Raw genomic sequence first — 21,700 nt, 5'->3', positions numbered from 1 at the left:
GTTGTCTGTAGTTTTAAATTTTTTCTTAGGCACCCCTCTCCCTGTCTTGGGCTTCCCTATAGTCTTTTTGGAGGACACATTTGAACCTATAACACTGTAGACTTGCCAACTCCCTCCCTGCTCCAGCCCAAAGGTGGAGGCTGCTGCATTGGAATAAACTGATGATTTTTAAAATTTTTTTTTATTTTTTTATCCTCACCCGAGGGTATTTTTCCATTTTTTGTATAGATAGAGTGGGAGGGAGAGAGAGGAAGGGAGAAAGAGAGAGAAACATCGACGTGAAGGGACACATCGAGTGGCTGCCACCCGCACGACCAACCAGGGCCGGGGACAAACTGCAGCCGAAGTACGTGCCCTTAGTGGGAACCGAACCCAGGTCTCACCAGACCGCAGGCCGACGCTCTAACCGCTGAGCCAAACCGGCCAGGGCGATTTTTAAAATTTTAACTTAAGCACTCCTACCTTGATTTATAGGAACTAAAAAATACAATGCGAAGGGATCTGTTTGCTCTTCGACTCTGGGCCCCACGGTGTTGGTTATCTATGTAGCACTTAGTAGAATAGCATGTATGTAGTGTCTGTCAAATGTATATGCCAGTCCCCAACTGTGGAAACAAAGTTAGTATTATAAAAATACAGGAGGAATAGAAAGAATAAACAGGATGATATGGCTTAGATGTGGGGATCTGGGAAAGCATGGATAGGTGACATGAGAGAAGAGAAGGTGCTAAGCATGAGGAAAGATTCTGGGCTAAGGGAACAGCAGTCTGAGCAAAGGTCCTGAGGCAGGCTGGAAATTGGCTTGTTGGAGAAACTAGATAAAGGTCAAGGCAGCTTGGTTCTATGGAGCAAGGGAGAAGTACAGTAGAAGACGAGGCTGAAGAAAAAGTCTGGGGCCAAGTCATGTCAGATTTCGTGTCAATTTCTAGGACAGCATCAACACAGAGAGGTGATACACAAATCAGCAGGAATGGGTACAGTTGCCTAGGAAGCTGGGGTGAAAAGGAAGAGAAGATGGTCCAAAACCAACACCAAAGACATTCTAATATTTATTTATTTATTTATTTATTTATTTATTTATTTATTTATTTACTTATTTATTTATTTATTCTTATTTTTATCCTCATCTGAGGACATTTTTGCATTTATCTTCAGATAGAGCAGAAGGGGGAGAGGGAGGAAGAGAGCGAAACATTGATGTGAGAGAGACACATCGACTGGTTGCCACCCACACGGCCCCAACCAGAGCAGGGGACAAACTGCAACCGAGGTACGTGCCCTTAGCGGGAACTGAACCCGGGAATCTCTGGTCCGCAGGCTGATGCTCTAACCGCTGAGCCAAACCAGCTAGGGCCACATTCTAATATTTAGAATCAGATGGCAGAGGACTGACAAAGCAAACTAAGGAGGAGACATCTGAGAAATCAGGAGGGTGTGGTTTTGTGGAAGCCAGGATGGGAGACAGTGGTCGGTCTGCCGTGCACAGTCCTGGGGAGAGTGTTACAAGGAGATATTATGTCCGTTGCATTTGATGATATGGAGGTTCTAGTGACCTTGAGAAGTCAACTCACTGAAGCAGGGTGGGTATTAGCTAGATTTGAGCAGGTTGAAGAGTGACTGGGAAGTCCTTAGTGGAGACAGCTTTTTGATGGTGAAGGAGCAATTCATCACTGAAAGAGAACAGAGACCCAGGCCAGGAGTCAGAGAATCCTTTGGTATAAAGAGACAATTTTTAAGATGAGCCCTGGCCAGTTTGGCTCAGGGGTTGAGCGTCGGCCTGCGGACCAGAGAGTCCCGATTCGGTTCTCGCTAGGGGCACGTACCATCAAAAAAAAAAAAAAAAGATTTTTAAGATGAGAGATATTAGAACTCAATTGTTTGCTCATGGAAATTTTCCAAGATAGAGAAATTAATTCAGAAGAAGGTAGAAAAAGGCAAAAAACAAAAACAAAAACAAAAAAACCCCCAAGACCTTAAGAATGTGAAGGGGAATGAATTCAGAATAGAAGTGAAAGAGAAACTATGTATAAACGTGGGTGAGTTCAGAGGGATGGTGATCAAAAGATGAGGACATTAGTACCTTTTTTAAAATTTTGAATGAAACAGTTTCATATGAAAGTGGAGAATGGGCGTGGGAGGTTTGAAGATAAGATACGCAGTCGTCTAAGGGCTAAGAGAGTAAGCCTTGGATACTTGGGGACAGAGTGCTTACCAGGAATGAGTGCCTGTTCAAGTCTGTGATTGTGAATCAAAAGCAAAGCCAATTTTGCTGTGGGATCTCCTCCGGCCGCACGTACCTACTACGGAGAATACAATTTGAGTCCTGCTGAGTGAGCTGGAGGGAGGGGCAAGGGAACAACTCCGTGGTGGACCATGAGCGTCCGGATGTTCCTAGGAGACACGGAAGATATCAGGAATAGCGTCCTGGAGTGTTAGCTAAGCTGGGAAGGCACTTGCCTAAGCAGCAGTGGTGACACCCAGTGACCACTCCTTGAAGTGTAACCTCTTGGTTTCAGGTTGGAGCAGACTCTGAAGCAGCCTTGTCTGAAATAAGCAAGGGTTGTTCTGCTTCCCTTGGGAGGCACCCAGCACTTTCGGATTCTCTCCATAGTTGTCTCTCACAGGATTCTGCCCCCGGCCCTGTACTCTCTGCGGATGGAGAGGCTGCTGCTCAGCTGGGTAACTGGGAGCAGACAGTCGGGGCACGGAAGGCACTCTGGGGGCTGCTAGCCCAGATCTGGGCTTCTCCGCTAGGTCCCTGCTGTTCTGGGGACCTCGGACAAGCAGCCGAGGACGGCTCTGGGCACTAGGATGGTTTTTAGACACTCGCCTCTTCCAGCCCAGTTATCCTGGGGAATTGTCATCCAGGTTGACTCAAGGGCTGACTGAAGACTCACCTCTCTCCACCTGCTCCCTAGAGTTGACTGTCCTCGGGGATCTGAGAGGGTCCTAGTGTCTCTGACCCTAGCTAGGTGCCTCCTGACTCAAGCCCTGGGATCTAGCTTAGCCTCGAGGGAAACCTGGGTTTCTCCCCAAGTCCTGTTACTCATTGTAGGTACTGAGCTTGACTTCTGGGCCAAGGATTTGAGTGTCCTTTAGGGGCTGTTCTGCCCACAGGGAAATACAAAGACCAAGATAGGATACCTAACCACTCTGCAGTGACTAAAGGTACTTTTACTGTTCTGATTAATTACTTTTTACCACACCCTGCTGCTTACCTTTCACTTTAAGTGATTAGCAAATCAGATTTTAAGTCTCAGCACAAGAGGGTGAAAAGAGGGGGTGTCACTGAGGCGTGAGCCTGGGCATGGGACAAGTGAGGAGGATGGTTTCTAAGGTGGTCGAGAACTGGAAGAGGACGGTCGGACTCACCTCTAACCCTCTTTCCCTCTCTTATCTCACAACCCCCGGTTTGAAGTTGAATTTAGGGTGAGCCTGTTGCAGTGGCTGCACGGAAATTGTAGTCAGGTGTTCACTTGACTGCGTCTGTGTCCGCATTTGCCAAGTGTTGATGGTAACGCACAAGGTTGTGGTGAAAGTCCAGTTGGTGTACGTGAAAATGAATAATGTACACGAGAGCATTTCTTACTCTGACACAGTGCTTTGGTTGCAGGTATTATTACTAGATATATACACCAAGGTAGATTTCATAAATTTTAAGGAGAAAGAAAAAATCTTTAATGGCAATGAAATTCCATTAGAGGCAGGGAACTCCCGGTCAATGGGGAACTCATCAGAGGCAAGGTGACGGCGATGTCCCTTTCGAGACTGAGAGAGTGCAGAGGGAGGAGGGTGTAAGAAGCACACAACGGGGCTTGGAGTCACACAGACTGAGGGTCACATCCAGCTCTGCCAGTTACTTGCTGTGGCTCCTGACAGGTCATCGAACCTCCCAGATTCTCTGGATACCTGCGTGAAGTGTAGATAATTCCTACCTCCCAGAGCTGGTGAGACAATTAGATGAGGAGCTATCTGGAAAGCCCCTGGAACAGAGTAGACACCCAGTGAATGAGGTCTTAGAAACCTATTAATTCAGGTCATGCAGAATCAAATATTTGGGTCATGTATCAAAAGCTGGGCACTGTGCTAGGTGCTGGGTGACGCCGCACACATTTCAGACAGACAATTCTAGTTCAAATCCCAGCTTGACCACTTACTGTCTGTAGAAACACTTTTAACTGCTCTGAACCCCAGTTTCCTGATATGTAAAGTGAGGAAGAAAAATTCCTGTAGTGAGGGATTATTGTAATAATTATAGACTCCATGTAAAGTACTTAGCATAGTACATACTACTGGCACGTCAAAAGTCTAAAAAGCGGCAGTAACTGTGATGAATACAGTCATGTTGAAACATTCAAAGGAGGGGATGCTGGTGGGTCGGATGTAAGGATGGAGACCCACGTGACTTTTCCTTACTGAGAACATTAAGTCCATTCTGAAACAGCCTCACTTGCATTAAATAAAATATAAGATGCCCTGGCTGGTGTGGCTCAGTTGGTTGGAGCGCTGTCCCCTACACCAAAAGGCTGTGGGTTCAGTTCCCTGTCAGAGCACATACCTAGGCTGTGGGTTCGATCCCTGGTCAGGGTGCATACGGGAGGCAACTCAATGTTTCTTCCTCACATCGATGTTCGTCTGTCCGTCTGTCTCTCTCTTTTTCTCTTCCTCTGTCTCTAAAAAAAAAAAAATTAATGGGAGAATATCCTTGGGTGAGGATGAAAAAGTTTTTTAAAAAAATAAATAAAATATGGGATGTTACTTTCCCTTATACATCCCTGCCCATTACTCCCTAAATACTTAAGGCCAGAGAGTTCTATGGAGTCTGAAGAGGGTGGTAAAATACTAGCATGGGCAAGACAGAAGGCTGTGAAATCTGTCTTTAGAGCTCTTTCAGAACTCTTTTGAAGATTTTAAGTGTTTTTGCCAAAAATATAGTTTCCCTTGCTCCCCCCGCCCCCGATTGCCTAGGTGTACACACTCCAATTTCCCTGGGGAAATCCCTCTTTATGGTCTCTTTGTCCACTGGTCCAGTTGCCTTGACTTAAAGGAAATGCAAACTTGACCTTTGTCCCCAGTGAGGATCCTGGCCCAGCCCTGAGCTGCAGCCAGTCCTTCTCCAACCTTCTTTCTTCCCGCTTCCTGGTCCTGCCCCTCGCTCAGGCCGCCACAGCAGTTCTGAGAGTCTGCTGGCTTTCGCTTCTACAAGGGGGCCTGGCTTCACCGTGGCCTGCCTGTCCACAGCCCCTCCCCGGCTGGCCTCTCTCCTTGGAAAGCCACTCATTATCCCATAGACGGGCCCGAACAGCTAAAACAAGTGTGGACTCACGGTTACATTGAGGATTTAAAATGGTGCCTCTCGCCCTGGCCAGTTTGGCTCAGCGGTTGAGAGTTGGCCTGCGGACCAGAGAGTCCCGGGTTCAGTTCCCACTAGGGGCACATACAAAAGATAAATAAATAAATAAATAAAATGGAGATTCTCCTTCGGAAACCTTCCTTTCTCCCCTGTGCAGGTGTCTTGCCCTCTCTGCATGTTTCCGGGAGCTTAACCCTCCTGCCTTGGGCCTCCCATGGCTGCCACACCCCCGCGGGCTTCCAGGGGCTGGGCATGGGTCTAGAGTGCCTATCCCCACTGCAGAAGGACAGTGACAAAAACCAAGCTTTCTTTTCACTTCTCTCACAATTGTTTATTGAGCACCTACTAAGTGCCAGGCATTGTTCTAGATACTGGGAGTTGGCAGAGAAGAAAACAGCCAAGTCCCTGTCCTCATGGAACTTACATTCAGGAGGGGGGAAGGAATAATAAGCACTCATTTAGTGCATTTTAGGTACAGACAAGTGCCGTTAAAAAACACCATGCACACATTCAGGGCCAGGTGCTACGCTGATCTGGGGACGAGGGAAGACTTCTCTGTGGAGGTGACACTTTAGCAGGCACCCGAGCAAAGGGAGGGAGTAACCCAGAGCAATAATGGTGGTAAGGATTCCGGACAGAGGGCCCAGTATTGCCCTGAGGTAGGGTGAACTGGGCATGTTTGAGGAACATCAAGGAAGCCCCATTTTTTTTCTGTCATACTGTAACGAGTACTTTTTAATTTTAATTGTGATAAAATATACATAACATAAACGTTACCATTTTAGCCATTTTATTTATTTAATTAATTTATTTAAAAAACAATTTTTTTCCCTTTATTGATTTTAGAGAGAGAGGAAGTGAGAGGGACAGAGAGAGAAATATCGATGAGAGAATATCGACTGGCTGCCTCCTGCATGCCCCCCACTGGGGATTTGGCCCACATCCTGGGCATGTGTCCTGACTGGGAATTGAACTAGTGACCTCTTGGGTCAATGCTCAATCACTGAGCCACACCAGCCGGACCATTTTAGCCATTTGAAAGTGTACAGTTCACTTGCATTGAATATATGTGCAACCATCACCTCCAGCACTTTTTTCATCTTCCCAAACTTAAACTATGTACCCATTAAACACCAACTCCCCATTCCTCTCTCTTGCCCAGCCTCTGGAAACTACCATTCTGCTTTCGTTGTGATGAGCACTTTATTTAAAAAAATTTTTTTCCTTTCTTTATTGATTTTAGAGAGAGAGAGAGAGGAAAGGAGAGGGCTAGGGAGAGAGACGTTGATGAGAGAGAACATTGATTGACCACCTCATGCATGACCCCCACTGGGGATCTGGCCCACAACCTGGGCATGTGCCCTGACTAGGAACTGAACGGTGATGAGCACTTTAAATGCATCATGTCATTTAATCCTTGAAACAACTGTAGGCCATAGGTTTTACTGCCATGCCCATTCTACAGATGGGGAAACTCAGACTGAGTGAGCGTCTGAAATCAGGCAGCTAACATGTGGAGGAGGCAGACCTTAAATGGTTTTCTTGGCTCAGGCTCCTACTCTCAACCCCCTACCTGGTGGAGGTGAAGGATGCCCCTCTGTTGCCCCTCTGACAGCTCAGAGGTGGCCCAAGAGGGTTTATCAAGGGTTATACGCATGTGAGCTTTTCTTGCTAGAGCAAGAGTGGTTTGTTGCACCTCACGGGTTCCATCTGTCCTGGTCCCATCTGTCCGGAAGGAAGGGGCTGCTGCCCAGAGACATGGGTTGGGGGTGGAGCTAGCAGCTTCTTGGTTTGAGTGTTGTGGGCTCTGGTGCCAGGCACCAGCCTGTCCCCTCTTCCCCCTGGGTCAGGGGCTCCGGACTGCATTGCACGCACCGTGCTATGGAACTCGGAGGACGCTTACAAGTAGTCGTCTCATTTTACAGACCTGCACAGGGAAGTGAAAAAGTCGCCCACAGCCAGTGAGTGGAGCCGAGCCAGGATTTAAACCAGACAGCATGTAGCAGAGCCGACGTGTGCGAAGACCAGTCACACTGTGGTGGTTGCTGGTGCTCCCCAGCCCCCACGGGAAGGCCAGCCAGGGTGGGGCTGGGGGAGGCAGGGACCCTCCCGGTTTCCTTCCACTCGGTCTGTCCAGGCCTGGCCTCCGCGGGGGCGCGAGGACCGCTTGCTGGGTCTCACGGTGGCTGCCCCCGCTGCCCCACCCCCGGCCCGCCGGGGGGCCTGGCGGCGACAGCGGCGCCTGGCAGCGGGAGAGGATTTGGATGCAGCCCCGGTCTCCCCCTCCCACTGCACCGCCGGGGGCTTGGCCGTGCCGGGGGACTTATCTTGATTCCTTGGGACAGCCCAGCTCCTTCCCGGCATGCCCTGCTCCCAGGAGCCGCCTGCGAGTCCCGCGCCCGGACTTTGCCATCGGCGGGGGGCCGGCCGCGGGAGCGCCCCGGAATGTGTCCTGCAGCCTCTGCCTGAGGTGGGTGAGCCCCGCCGCCCCGGAGCTGCGGGAAAGGGGCCCCGGGCGAGCCGCCCAGCCCAGCCCTTTGGGAGAGAGGTCGCCCGGGCTGGCGGGCAGGGTGTGGGGGATCCGGGCGTCGCCTTGGGGGAGGGGAGCCCCAGCCTGGCTGCCGCTTTGTTGCAGCCACGGTGCTCGCGCGGGCACAGTGCCGGAGCCTGCAACTTGGAGAAAGTTGGAGCTGCGTGTCCGGTAGCCCCGCGCTGCACGCGCCGAGGCACTGGGCGTCCATCCCAGCCTCCTGGGTGCTCAGGGTGGGTGTTCTGGGTGGCCGGTCAGAGGGAGGTGGTAGGGGCTTGGGTCTGTTGTATCCTTGTGGATTTAGAACTAAACAGAGGGGAAGGGGACGAGAGAGAGAGAGAGAGAGAGAGAGAGAGACTGGTAGCTACCCAGACTATACAAAGAAAGAGAAGAACTCATCCTAAACACACAGAGGGTAATACACAAAAAGGAAACACACACAAAGAAACACTCCTGCAAACAGATCATCAAGAAAGACGGCAAACCTCAGGAAGCTCCTACACTCTCAGAAACACACTCAAAGCACTAGAGACAAACATAGCTGGTGGTCTTGGAAGCAATGGGGCAGGGGCAGGGGACAGGAAATTCTGAGGTGGGGGAAGGGAAAGGAAATTCTGAGACGGAGAGAGACTGAGGGAGGGGGAAATGTCTCTGGAGTGGAGAGAAAAAAACTAGGGGAAGATGGAGAGACAGAGGGAAATAAGAGGAGGAAAGAATAAGGACCAAGGGAGGTAGTGCTTTAGCAAGGACAGTATAAACACACATCTAGAGAAACTGAGGCAGACCCTGAGAATTAGCCCCATCCCCCCAACATACAGAGATGGAAGAGACCTCACCCTTGTGGGCAAGGGAATTCCAGCTATCTGAGAAAGGCCTCCTTGGCACTATTGAGCCAGCCAAGTCTCCACCTGTCCATCTGGCAAACTCCTACTCATCCTTCAAAACCCAGCTCAAGCATTACCTGCCCTCTGAAGAATGCTTTCCCAGAAAATGTCATGCAAGAACAGTTACTTTCTTTTCTGTGTATTTCTGCATATGGCACAGGCACATGGAGTTGAAATGGTTTGTCTGCCTACCTCTTCCACTGGCTCCACAAGGCTTGAAATCCATGTCTTATTTATTTCCAATCTCCAGGATCCAGCCCAGTACTTGGTGCATAATAGATGGTCAATAAATACTGAAAGACAACCAGGAGCATTTGAACCCTCTAAGACATGGAACATAAATCCAAATAGAGGACTCATAGAGACTCCTAGGTCAAAGCCCCTTCTTTTGCACATGGAGAAGTTAAAACCCTGTGAGGGGAGGAGACTTGATTAAAGGGACACAAGCAGCGGGAAGCCTGCAATGAAAGAAATTGTGAATTTGTACCTCTCTGCGATGCCCTTGTTCTTCCAGCCTACGAGTTTAAAATAGGGGTGAAGGAACCTCCTGAATGAAAACCATTAATAGACAACAAGCAGCTTAATAAGTTTCCAACACTGGAACTGACAAAACTTTTTCTAGGATATTTAGAATTCTTTTTGCTTTGTAGAAAAGAAAAGATTGGTGAATGTTCACCTCAGCTTAAGTGGCTGGCTTTCTGCATACACTTGGACACATTTCTTAACCTCCTTGAGCCTCAGTTTTTTCAACTATAAGATGGGGATACTGACACTTGCCTCATAGGATCGTTAGAAGAGTTAACACAGTGGAGGAGACCCTCAGTAAATAATCACACCCCTCTTCTTCTGAGATGGGTATTCTTCCACGCACTTGTAATGTGAAGACAACAGAGCTCATGAAAATGGTTCCTTTTGTCCCAGAACAAAAGTCCATCCTGGTCCAACTGGGGAACAAACTCTTTTAATTAAAAAAAAAAAAGGCAAATTTGGGGCATGACATAAAATGCAACTTGATTCTGTTGAGGCCTTCAGGTCTCTACAGGTGACTTGGGACAACCTACCTTCCCCCACCGGATCCCTTCCTCCTTCAGCAGGTAAGACCCCGCTGCCCCTCTCTCTGTTGTAGCCTCCTTACCAGGCCTGCTCTGCTCTGTGTCTTTCAAGCTTCAGCCCACGCGGGGCCCGTGACCGGGTCTGAGGGAGCCGCGGGAAGCATGGAGACCGTGGTGATTGTTGCCATAGGCGTGCTGGCCACCATCTTTCTGGCCTCCTTTGCAGCCCTGGTGGTGGTCTGCAGGCAGCGCTATTGCCGGCCTCGCGACCTGCTGCAGCGCTATGATTCCAAGTGAGTGCGCGGGGGGCAGGGGCTGGAGGAGTGGGGGCAGGGGATAGAGGAGGGGGCCAGGGGATAGAGGAGGGGGGCAAGGGTTGGAGGAGGTGGGCAGGGGATGGAGAAGAGGGGGGGCAGGGGATGGAGGAACAGGGGACAGGGGATGGAGGAGGGGGACAGGGGATGGAAGAGCAGGGGACAGGGGATGGAGGAGGGGGGCAGGGGATGGAGAGGGGGGGCTGTGCCCTGGGGTGCCTATAAAAGAAAAAGAACTTTGGTGCTGAGCAACTGGCTCAGCTTTTTGTCTCTGAAATGCTACCTGAAGGCTCTCCTTCCCAGTAGAGACCCCAGAGCTCAGGAATGTTCCTTAAGGCCCCCAACATCCTGAGTTAACTCTGAGTCAGTCACTGAACTAATGAGAAAGTGACTCTAGTTCACCTGGCATAAAAGTGTGGCCATCTATCAAAAACAGCCACTTCCCTTAGCATTTGGACAAACCAAATCCGTTTCCAACCAAACTCATAGGAACAGAGATCCGGTGTCTGCACTGGGACCACCCATCTAAGCAGCAGATACTTGGTGCTGCGAAATCCCAGCACCGGATGGTCTGTCTCTCTGCTCACATTTCTTTCTCTTTTTTTATCCTTATGCGAGGACATTTTTGCACTTATCTTCAGATAGAGCAGGAGGGAGAGAGGGGGCAAGAGAGAGAGATACATCAATGTGAGAGACATCGATGTGAGAGAGACACATCGACTGGTTGCCACCCACATGGCTCTGGTTGGGGCCGGGGACAAACCGCAACCGAGGTACGTGCCCTTAGCGGGAACTGAACCCGGTCTCTCTGGTCTGCGAACCAGCGCTCTAACCGCTGAGCCAAACCGGCCAGGGCTCTGCTCACAATTCTTCATGACACACTTCACGTAAAATATTTTTGTAAGAAGATCTTATTTTCAATTTAGAGTGGTTTTAATTGATAGATCCTTTAAAAAAATTGTTTTAAATTGATTTTTAGAGAGGAAGGGAGGGGGAAGAGAGAGAGAAAGAGAAAGAAAAACCTCAGTTTGAGAGTGAAACACCCATCGGCTGCCTCCTGCACGCCCCCTACCTGGGATCAAGCCCGGAACCCAGGCACGTGCCCTGACCAGGAATCAGACTGGCAGTCTATTGGTGGACATGATGATGCTCAACCACCTGAGCCACACTGGCCAGGGCTGACTGATAGATCCTTAAAGGGGTCACAGCCACTGACCCCTGGTTTCTCTCACCCCTCTATCTGAAGCTTATGAGCATCTCTGTGGAGTGGTTGATGATTAGTAAATGCCCATTTTTATGACCCAGGAAAGCTCTGCTGTTGAAAAGAATGCTCTGGCCCTGGCTGGTTTGGCTCAGCGGTCAGAGCATTGGCCCGCGGACCAGAGAGTCACGGGCTTGACTTTGTTCAAGGGCACGTACCTTGGTTGCGGTTCAGTCCCCAGCCTTGGTTGGGTCATGCGGGAGGCAACCAATCGATGTCTCTCTCTGACATCACTGTCTCTCTTTCTCTTTTTCCCTCCTGCTCTATCTGAAGATAATTGGAAAAAAAATATCCTTGGGTGAGGATTGAAAAAAAGAAAAGAAAAGAATGCTCTGGTGCCTCGTGTTTCAAAGACTCCCACTGTAAGGAGCAGGTGTTCCTTCTCCAGTGTAACTAGGAAGGAGCGAGGTTAGGCCGTGGACCAGGGTGGACTGGGGTGGTTCCCCAGAGTGAGTCTGCAGACCAAATGGGGGTGCAGGTAGGTTGGGTATTAGGAACTTTAGCTTCTCAGGAAAATGTAGCTTGGAGGGAAAACAAGTTACAAAGGGGCATTCTTTTGCCCTAAAAGAGCAGCCCTGTTGGACACATCTTGGTCAGCGCTGTGGCCGTAGCCCTGCCCTCGTTCTCAGTTCTCTGTCACTTTCTCTTATTGTTTCCCTGTTCTGCTTGCCGCCTTGATTTGCTGTCTAGCCATGTGCCCTGCCCGTAACTGCAGTCCCATTGGGTTCGGTTTGGGTCCAGGACAAGCGGCCCCTGCTTTAACTTTCTCATTCCCGTCATCCTCTTGGGGGCCCGGGGGGGCCTCCGCGAGGAGGGGTCAGCAGCCGTTTTCCGTCCTGAAACCGCTTCCGTGGGTCCTTCCTTCCAGGCCCATTGTGGACCTCATCGGCGCCATGGAGACCCAGTCTGAGCCCTCGGAGTTAGAGCTGGACGATGTCGTCATCACCAACCCCCACATCGAGGCCATTCTGGAGAACGGAGACTGGATTGAAGATGCCTCGTAAGGCCCTGGGGATGGTTTGCTTTCCTGGAGTCCCCCGGGGATGGCAAAGGGGACTCCTTTGTGCCTTCTGGCTTCCTTGCCTACAGCCTTGACGGGGCATCCAGGAGCACTGGGTCCATTTCTGCTCTTTTCTCCGCTCTCGCGCGGAGGGAAATCAGAATATGATTTCGCAGTGTTTGCCCTGGAGCCTCCCTCCACCCATTTTGTAGACCTGAACACTGAGGTCTGTAGATGCAAAAAGTTGTTATAAAGTTGCCCTCAGGTGCTTGGTTTTTGGGGTGCCTGTGAATCTGACAGTCAGGCTCCGGGGATGGAGCCTTTGTCTTATGTCCTCAGGGCTCTCTCCATCCGACAGGAGCCCCTTTAATCCCCCATCACTTAGTCACCCGTTCACCGAGGAGATGTCTGTGAGGCTGTGTGTGCAGGGCCCTGGGCCAGGCACTGCACTGCTGGTGGAGACAGATTCTACTAAGTATCTCAGAAATGATGGGGGGTCTGTGTGCACAGCGCATGGGCACATGGAGGAAGCGAAGTCTAGAGCTGCCCGGGCGGTAGGGGTAGATTTCATGAAGGGTGTCACAGAGTGGGTGCCTTGCGACTTGGGTCTTGAAAGATGGGAGCTCACCAGACTGAGCATAAAAGGAAGGGCATGCTGGGCGGAAGGAGCAGCCTCGGAAGCTCAGAGCGCGACTCAGCTGGTGGGGTGGGGGTGGGGAGGAGAAGGTGAAGGACAGATGGTGCTTCCCATGTAGCTCCTGGACCTGTTCCTTTTAGCCCAGCATCGCGGTCTCAGGCGGTGTCCAGGTGTGTCAGCTCAGTGAGCAGCGGAGGTGGCGGAGGGAGGTGGGCCTCTCAGGACAAGCACTGACGCATTCTTCTTGCCTCCCCAGGGGTCTCATGTCCCACTGCATTGCCATCTTGAAGGTAATACTCCTTGATTGCCCCAGGAGAAAAAGTGGGTGGTCGCCAGAGCTCCCCTGTGCACGGCTTGTTACAGCTGAACCTTAGGAAGGGCACGGGGCTCTTGCAAGAGGCCTTTTTTAACCTGTCCGGAACTTGGAGTGTCTCCAGTTTATCTCCACTCTTCCATGGACGGTCTGTCATTCTTCAGAATTCCCGAGTCCTCGCAAAGGCTTTATCTCACCTGGTCCTTGTGGTACAGTGCCCTGTGGGAAGGACCACCTGGGTAGTCGCCAGTCACGTTCTCACCGATGGTGGAGACACCTGTGTGCCCGAGACTGTGTAGCTGCTGAGGGCAGTCGGGGCTTCTCATCTTCTCCCTGAGGACTTTCTTTCACTAACGGAGCTCGGCCCTCGATGGCGAGTTGGGTTCTATATCTGGACTTCTCCAGTGACTGGAAAGTCTGTCGCTGGGCCTCTCTGGTGTGACCGTGGTCAGCCAAATGGGACAGTCAGTGTTAAAAAAGCTAGACCGTGAGTTCTTCAAATTGAAGACAGATTTTTTTTTTTCTTTTAGTGTCTGCAGCCCTCAGGACTGGGTGGAACATTGCACCCAGTTGGGTAGTTTTTATGGTTTTGGCATTTATTTTCCAATTCTTGCTGGATACTCAGAGGATAATAGCGATATTGAAATATTTGGCCAGTTGCAGATAGTGTCGGTTTCTTCGTGTCTCACCTGGGTAACCACACACTTACCTCTCTCTCTAGTTATTACTCAACATTTCACAAAAAGACAGTTTCATCTTTTCTTCCGTGTCTTTCAGGATAAGACATAAAAAGCCATTCCTTCTACCTCTTCTTCAGCCGTCCCTCTTGGGGACAAGGAGATGCCCAGTGGGGAATTGTTGTCACAGAGTCCGGGCTTTTCATTGAAGTCCAAGAAGTGTTTTGGGTACAGATGTGGTTGTAGGTAGAGATAAGTAAGTCTAGAGCGATAATGGCATATTCCATCTCCCCCCAGGCAGGATGTGTGCGGGTACCGGGCTCTGTCCCTTCTCCTGCCTGTTAGAGGAGGGGAGCAGTCGCATCTGAGATAGGTGATGAGTCAGTCAGAAGGAGTCCCATTGGGTTGGAATCAGTGGTCCATCTTGGGACCTCGGATCAAAGGAGAGGCTCTTACCTTCCTGTTGAAATCTCAAGGTCTTTTTGTTTCGGCCCTTGAGTCCCTGTGGTGGGGCCTTGGGCTTCTTCGTGCCCCCTCTTCTGTAGCCCCAAGTATAAGGCAGGTAATGGAACTTCTTTGCCAGGGACAGGCACCTCTAGGCTCTAACATCGGGGAGGTGGGGAAGGGGGGAACGCCACTTTGGGGGTGCCCAGCAGTGTGGGGGGATGATGAAAAGGCATGTGTCATAGGTCTTTTCCCTGCGTCTTTCCAAGGCCCTTGCATCATCATCTAGACACACATGCTTATATATCACCCCAGATAATTGCGGAAACCAGTGGCACTTTGGGAGGATGTGCTAAAAGGGAACAGTTGTCCTTTGTCCAGCCAGGTTGCTGAGGGCGCCCCGCTGCAGAAGGAAGACTAACCCCGGGGGTGAAGGAATAGGATGAGAAAGTAGGTTTTACCCCTTAAGTCGAGGGTGAAATTAGAGCACATGATTTTGCTTAGACAGATTGTTTCAGCCTAGACTTCTCTAAGCCGAAGCCCTGGCCCGATATGAGGTTCCTGCCCCCCCCCCGCCATATTCTCAGTGTTTGTGTCTTTCGCCCCATTTCCTCTCATTTCTGTGTACTTTTCACGTCAACGTGTCCATCTGGTTAGGGGGCCCAGCTGTGGGAGGGGACCCAGGTGAGGGTCACCCATGTCTTTGTGGGGGTGGCAGAAGCTGTTCGGGGGCTAGGTCACCCCTCGTCACCTCGGTCCTCCTTGCTGCCTCAGATCTGTCACACTCTGACAGAAAAACTGGTTGCCATGACAATGGGCTCAGGGGCCAAGATGAAGACTTCAGCCAGTGTCAGCGACATCATCGTGGTGGCCAAGCGGATCAGCCCCAGGTGAGCGGTCAGGGCCCCCAGGCCCCCACACTCCCCGGGGAGGGAGGGCCAGGCCCTTCAGGAAGCTGCACGGGCCATCCAGTTACGTATGTCCCCAGCCCGGCCAGAGCGTCCAGCGGGTTAGGCGGGGAGAGGCTTTCAAGCTAAGATGTTCTCACACCCTCTCCCCCACCTCCAGTGGGCTCTTTGGGACACCCCAGCTCATGACGAGCGCTGACTCTTCCCTTCCACGGATCCCCCTGCGGCCGCTCCCTCTTTCTCTGTCCCAGGCCGGCTGGGGCTGCTCTCCTCCCCTCTGCCACTCCTTTCTCCCGGGCTTCCCCCGGGGCCCACACCTCTGCGGTGCCCTCCGCCCCTGTCTGTATTGGGGTGGCTGCCCCAGCCGTGGCCCAGCCAGCAGCCTGCAGGACTTGGGTGGGAGGTGAAGCCAGACATCACTCAGCTCTCCCAAATTCCAGGCATCTGCAAAATCCCGTGTGGGAGGCAACCAGCAGACTGCAGTCAACAGCTACACCCCCTCCTGTGGGCTCAGTTTGGTGAAGAGAAAGAAAGGCCTTTTCTCCGAGAGGACTGGGCTGGGTTTGCGCTGCCCTCTGGTGGTTGGCATGTGGATGCGGCGGAGTGCTGAACTTGTCCAGGATGTTTTCTTAGCCACAGGGCCTCACCCCTGGGAGGTGCCTCCATATGCCCGGGGGAATGGTGGCACCCCCTGAGTTCCAAGGGCCCTTGCTTTCCTGGTTGCTGTGGCCTCAGGCAAAAGAGGGAGGACCAGCCCTCGGAGGGAATATGGAAGAGTTGGTGCGCTTGAACTCCAGCCAGGGGGTTCAGCGAGTTGAGAAGGTGGGAGGGACTCAGCCCTGAACGTCCTTGGCTTTCTGCGGAGCTCTCCTGAGCGGGTGCGGTTGCGTGACTTCCATCAGCCCGGGTCGGCCCTGGCCTGAAGGGACCCTCCTCCAACCCAGGCTCTGGGCAAGCACCTGACCGTCCTCTGGCCACTTGTTATTGGTAGGGACTCTGCGTTGCTCAGACCCGCTGCACCTTTATTATGCTCCGGTCACTCCTAAGAGCCACCGTCAGGGGTGGGGCTGATAGTCACGTGATATCAGGTTATAAGGCAGATAGTCAGGAGGGGTTGGAGGAGGGGAGAGATGGAGATTTTGAGGGGCGAGTGAAGGGCTGGGTGATCAGGAGTAACAGTGATGCCAGGGTGGGGTGGGGCACTGCTCGGAGGGTGGACTTGACTTGGTGCCCGCTGGCCCAACCTGCAGAGCCCCTGGGACTCCTTCCAGAATGTCCCTACCATAATTCAGTCTGTGTCCTTGCTGTGCCTTACTGTCCCCACACTTCCCTCTCCTGGCTGGTTCAGTCCCATTGTTTTGTCTTGCTCCATTTATTCCACATGGTGTGCTGGTAGCATATTAGTTGCAAGGAGAGTGGCTTCAGCTCTAGGGCACTGTGGAGACGGGACAGCTAAGCAGAGGCTGAGTGTGACCAGCCCCTCAGCCCCGAGACAGGAACATTTAAGGACATCTATTTTCAAGTGCATTTAGAAATCAAATCATGCATTGTTATTGTTTTTGTACCAAGAGCTTGTACCATGCAAATCAGAATGAAGGGTTTGTGTTTTTTCTGAACTAGATTAGAAAAAAAAGATTAACCATAAACTATACCATGTGTTAAAAGAAATACAATGGAGCAGTTTGCACCTAAATTAAACTTGTAGGGTTTTTTTTTTTTTAGTGTTGTATATAACTTTTAACCATGTTTTGTTTCTTTTTAAATTTTTTTCTGTATTGATATTAGAGAGATAGGAAGGGAGAGGGAGAGAGAGATAGAAACATCGATGAGAGAGAACATTGATTGGCTGCCTCCTACATGCCCCCCACTGGGAATGGGCCCACAACCTGGGCATGTGCCCTGACTGGGAATCGAACCGGCGACCCTGAATGCCCAAAGAGAAGAACTGGGCTAAAGAAAGGTAGAAAGGAAGGAGGGAGTAAAGGAGATACGGAGCGTGAAATACTGAAAACCCTTTGCCTCCCCTCAGAGTGGACGACGTTGTGAAATCCATGTACCCGCCGCTGGACCCGAAACTTCTGGATGCGCGGTGAGATGGCCGTTCTTCCCTCCGTGCTGGAGGCTTGCCGGGGGGTCTGACCTGTGAGGTCGGCTGCTCGGGTTGTTGAGGAGAAGGCTGTTTTGCTGGATTCCTGGGCTGCCCTGGGTCTTGGGTACCATTCAGAGCAGTGTGAATGGTCAGCACACCAGTGGGCCACGCCTGGCTAGCGGGTAGAGGCCAGTCCTCTTCCTGAAACTGGAGGAAGAGCCAGTGTAGATTGTGGATCTTTACAGTTATGTATCCGACCCCACTAAGTCTTCTCAGTGCCTTCCTTCCCTCCATCTCCCCATCACGTCTGCTCTGGTTGGTGAACCCCCGAAGCAGACACACCTCAGCTGTGTGTGCCGTGCAGGGTCAGCGGGGCACGTGGTGAGCAGGGCAATGAGAGTGGGGGTGAACCTCCGCTAAAGCTGTGCTCACCTTCCACAGGACACGCCCAGGAACCCCTCTCGTGGGACCTCCCCGGATACACAGGTCCCACTTAGCCTTTTGAAGTTGTTGTCTTCTTGTACCAGATGCAAACCCATTTTAAAAACCAGATTCCTTGTCTCTCGGATTCATGTGATGATTTCATGGGCCCATTATATGATGGCTGCCAGCTGGGCAGCAGGTCCGGGTGCGGCTGGCTTCTCTGCCCCGTCCTGTTGCTGCACAGCTGTGTCTGGGCTGGCAGCTGTGATGCATTCCCAAGTGCACTCTGCACACTCCCTGTATAAAAGATATTCTATAGTGAATCTTTCAACACTGATTTTAAAAAAACCCTGCTAATTGGGTTTTCTATAAATATTTTTCTTTGAGAGTAGGGTAAACCAGCTTGGGGCCTTATTGATTCAGAATTGATAAGGGATGCTAGAAGTGGGGGTATGTATATCCTTCCTTTAAGTGGGTAGCAGTTGGGGATGTGCTCATCCAATTGACAAGATCCAGACTGTTCCATAAAACCCTCTTCTGAAAGTTGTTAATAGGTGTGCAGCAGAAAGTGGGTGCCATGGTCTTTTTTTCCTCCAATTTTTATTAATTTATTTTTGTTACAGATGTTTTTCCTACCCCTCTTCCCCCATTGCCATGGTCTTAAATAAACTAATGAGACACAGCATATTATATGCTCCCTGTAGAGCTTTATCTTGCACATTGAAGGCTCTGAGAAGGGCTTTCATTAACCTTGTTTAAATTAGCCATTCCCAGATTTGTTCGAGCATGGCACCATCTTTAAATTGCACGCTCACCAACCTCTGAGGGAAGGGACTTCAGTTTGGGGAACAGACGTCAGATTTTAGATCATTTGGGCTTTAGCACAAAGTCCCCTTCTTTCCTAGGGGAACTGATCCTGTTTGTTTGTTGGTTTGTTTTGTCCTAGGACAACTGCCCTGCTCCTGTCTGTCAGTCATCTGGTGCTGGTGACCAGGAATGCCTGCCACCTGACTGGGGGCCTGGATTGGGTTGACCAGTCGCTGTCAGCTGCTGAGGAGCACTTGGAAGTCCTTCGAGAAGCAGCCCTGGCTTCTGAGCCTGAGAAAGGCCTGCCAGGCCCTGAAGGCTTCCTGCAGGAGCAGTCGGCTATTTAGTGCCTGCAGGCCAGCAGCTGAGCACAAGGGCCAGCCTGCTGCTGTCTGGCAGCCCAGCGGAGCCTTCCACTTTGTCTGTAGTTAGTTGTTGCGCACAGCTCGGGAGTCCAGCTGTGTGCACAGCAAAGCAGGAGAGCCCCTGTGAGTTGATGCTTCTGTTGCAGTTGCAAATGGTGGCTGGTGAGTAGCAGTCTAATAACACAGCTGGGGAGACACCCCTCACCGTCTGCGTGGCAGACCTCTGAAAACTGGCGGACTGGAACCTTTATTTGGCTCACATGGTGCTTTCAGGAAAATCGAGCCACTGTCTAAGAATCAGGAGGTTTCACATCACAATCAGCATTTCCGGCTTCTCTTGAACAATCAGAAGGTGAGGCAACTGTGATCTGTATTTTCAAAAGAGGACAATCAATTGGAACTAAGTAGGAGCTGCCTCTTTCGACATGATGTGTACCCTCTCACCTGGCCTGTGTCATTGATTTGTGTTATCTGCCTGGTCCCCGAAGCATCTGAGTACCTCCTCCCCTTCACAGGTGTAGGTTTGAAGGGGAGCTGATGATTCCCTCCGAGTTGATTATTCCCTTTTTTTTTTTATCATTATGCCTGCAATTTTTCCTAGCTACCACTAGGTGGATAGTAAATGTATACTTAGGTTTCTCTCAAGTGTGTGGTTATTGAGTCAGCTTCAAATGTGTGTGGGACATACTTGTCTGAGAACAGAGGGTGGGAGGAGAGAGCCTAGAAGTCCTCAGATATCTTGTGTGTACGACTCAGTGAAATAGTTAAAGACCTCTGTGTTCAGGTAGAGGTGAAGGTAGCACCATAAAGTAGTTTCCACATTAGCAGTGATGTCCATGGAGGATGCGTGTGCATTCTTTGGACATCGCTTTGTTTTGTACATACTGAATGATGAGGGTCATTTTTATGACTGGAGAGCCATTTGTGAGACCCAGAATCACAGCTGCATAATCCAGACACACCTCCAGATCGCATAATTTCCATCTGACGCGTAGGAACGTAAGTACTTTACTTCCTCCCAGGTTCTGGGAGAGGCCCTGGCTCAGGGGATGCCTTGGTTCGTGTCTGGTGCTGTTGAACATGTTTGGAGCTCTATGTCAATTCTCAGTACATTTCTCTGCCCTAACTCAAGTCAGCCAACCCCTCAGCCTGGTTCTGGAGAACCAGGAACACATATTCCCAAGTCCAAGATTTGGGCCTTGCTTGTCATTGAGATGTGTCACTGGGTACCTTTCATCCTCTCCTGGAAGACAGGATGCTCTGCCCAGCAGACTGCACCAGCGCCCACCTCGGGAGATGGTCCGGAAGGGGCTGGGGCTCAGCTCATGGGCTGAAGGATGGATTCTTGATCACAGGGGACACCTTATTGGATTGTCCACTCCCATCAGCTCTGGCTACATGCTAGGTGGTTACTGTTCCTGTCCTGCTGGTGAGCTACGAGTGGCAAATGTCCAGAAAGCCACTTGGACTTTTCCATGGATCGACATCCATAGGCCTCCTGTTTTTGTCTTTCTTTCCTCCCTTTCAAAACCTGGTTTCGTCACCAGACTGGAAGCTCATTCATACTAGGGTTGCAATGGCTGCCACAGTTGTAAACGCCCCCTGCACTTAACCTGGACCAGAGCCCTAAGCCAAAGAGAAGCGACCCTGCATGGGCCTCTCACATACCATCCCCCAGGTCCACGCCTGGTTGGAGGCGGAGAAGTTGCCCCTGAAGTGGCCCCTACTGCCACCTTCTCTGAGCCCTAGTGAGTCCTGGCACACCCGCTTCCTGAAGCCCTGAGCGAGGAGAGGTTGCCGAAGACCGCGGAAGTGTCTGCTAGATGGCAGGACCTCTGCCTCCGCTGCTCTACTTTATTTGTTTGTTCTCCAGTGTCGGGCATATTAGAGGTCTCTGGATAAGGGCGTTGGTGGCTGATGGCTGAGGTGGAAGTGCCATCTTTGCCCTTTGGGAGTTGGCTGACGTTACCTCCTCCCATGGGAGGGGCTGCTTGGCGAGCACCTGGGGATCTAGCCGGGAGATTTTGAGGACAGACACATCCCAAGTCAATAGTTCACTAGTGTCTATGTGCATGGTGGTGGATCTCCATGACACCACCCCCTCCTCCCCTGGAGGAGGGACATCAGACTCCTACTAAATGAAGGAATGAGGGATAGGAATGGAGTGTGAGAAGGGTAAGTCTTTGAAGTCTGACTTAGATTCAGATTTGGGCTCATTTACTGTGTGAGTTTGAACAAGCTCCTTAACCTCTCTGGACCCCAGCGCTCTCACCTGGAAAGTCAAGGCTACCGCCTCATTGGGTTGGCATGTGCATCAGATGAAATGGTATGTGAAATGCCCATTGTGTGCCTGGTACTGATTAACCAACGTCAACCTTTCTTTCCCCAGACTCTCCTTCCCCCCACCTTTGTGCTCTGATGCAGCTGACCCGGGTCATATCACGTCAGTTACTGTGGCTCTGGCCAAGCAGGAGCTTTGCAGCTGGGTAGCCCCAAGTCTGGAATCACTGCAGTAGGGAGAGTTGGTCTAGCGTGTCTCTGCCCCACCCCAAGTATGTTCAGGACAGAGACAAAGCTCTTAGTCTGTTATCAGGGTTCCCAGGGCTGGTTGCTCAAGTGTGCATTCCTCCGGGGCAGGGCCCG

At 51.1% G+C, this 21,700-nt stretch overlaps 1 protein-coding gene across 1 annotated transcript; it reads left to right on the top strand.

Moving 5' to 3' along the window:
• The first annotated feature begins 7,732 nt into the window (after nucleotides 1-7,732).
• Nucleotides 7,733-19,696, top strand: TMEM98 (transmembrane protein 98). Its single transcript, XM_036269014.1, has 7 exons — nucleotides 7,733-7,823; nucleotides 9,932-10,112; nucleotides 12,263-12,394; nucleotides 13,288-13,321; nucleotides 15,240-15,355; nucleotides 17,403-17,462; nucleotides 18,832-19,696. The coding sequence occupies exons 2-7, from the start codon at nucleotides 9,982-9,984 to the stop codon at nucleotides 19,037-19,039; spliced, it is 681 nt and encodes a 226-aa protein (XP_036124907.1). The 5' UTR covers nucleotides 7,733-7,823; nucleotides 9,932-9,981; the 3' UTR covers nucleotides 19,040-19,696.
• Nucleotides 19,697-21,700: the final 2,004 nt, after the last annotated feature.

The sequence above is a fragment of the Molossus molossus genome, unplaced genomic scaffold (genome assembly GCF_014108415.1).
Source record: "Molossus molossus isolate mMolMol1 unplaced genomic scaffold, mMolMol1.p scaffold_m16_p_19, whole genome shotgun sequence".
NCBI classification, from domain to species: domain Eukaryota; kingdom Metazoa; phylum Chordata; class Mammalia; order Chiroptera; family Molossidae; genus Molossus; species Molossus molossus.
The sequence above is the reverse complement of the archived record's forward strand: the minus strand, read 5'-3'. Positions and strand labels throughout refer to the sequence as shown.

What these genes read in the sequence shown, in the direction of transcription:
- TMEM98 (XM_036269014.1), top strand. Translation starts at nt 9,982, where the DNA reads ATGGAGACCGTGGTGATTGTTGCCATAGGCGTGCTGGCCACCATCTTT. An exon ending in CTGCAGCGCTATGATTCCAA is followed by an intron (nt 10,113 to 12,262) that starts GTGAGTGCGCGG and finishes CCTTCCTTCCAG; the next exon opens with GCCCATTGTGGACCTCATCG. An exon ending in GCCAAGCGGATCAGCCCCAG is followed by an intron (nt 15,356 to 17,402) that starts GTGAGCGGTCAG and finishes GCCTCCCCTCAG; the next exon opens with AGTGGACGACGTTGTGAAAT.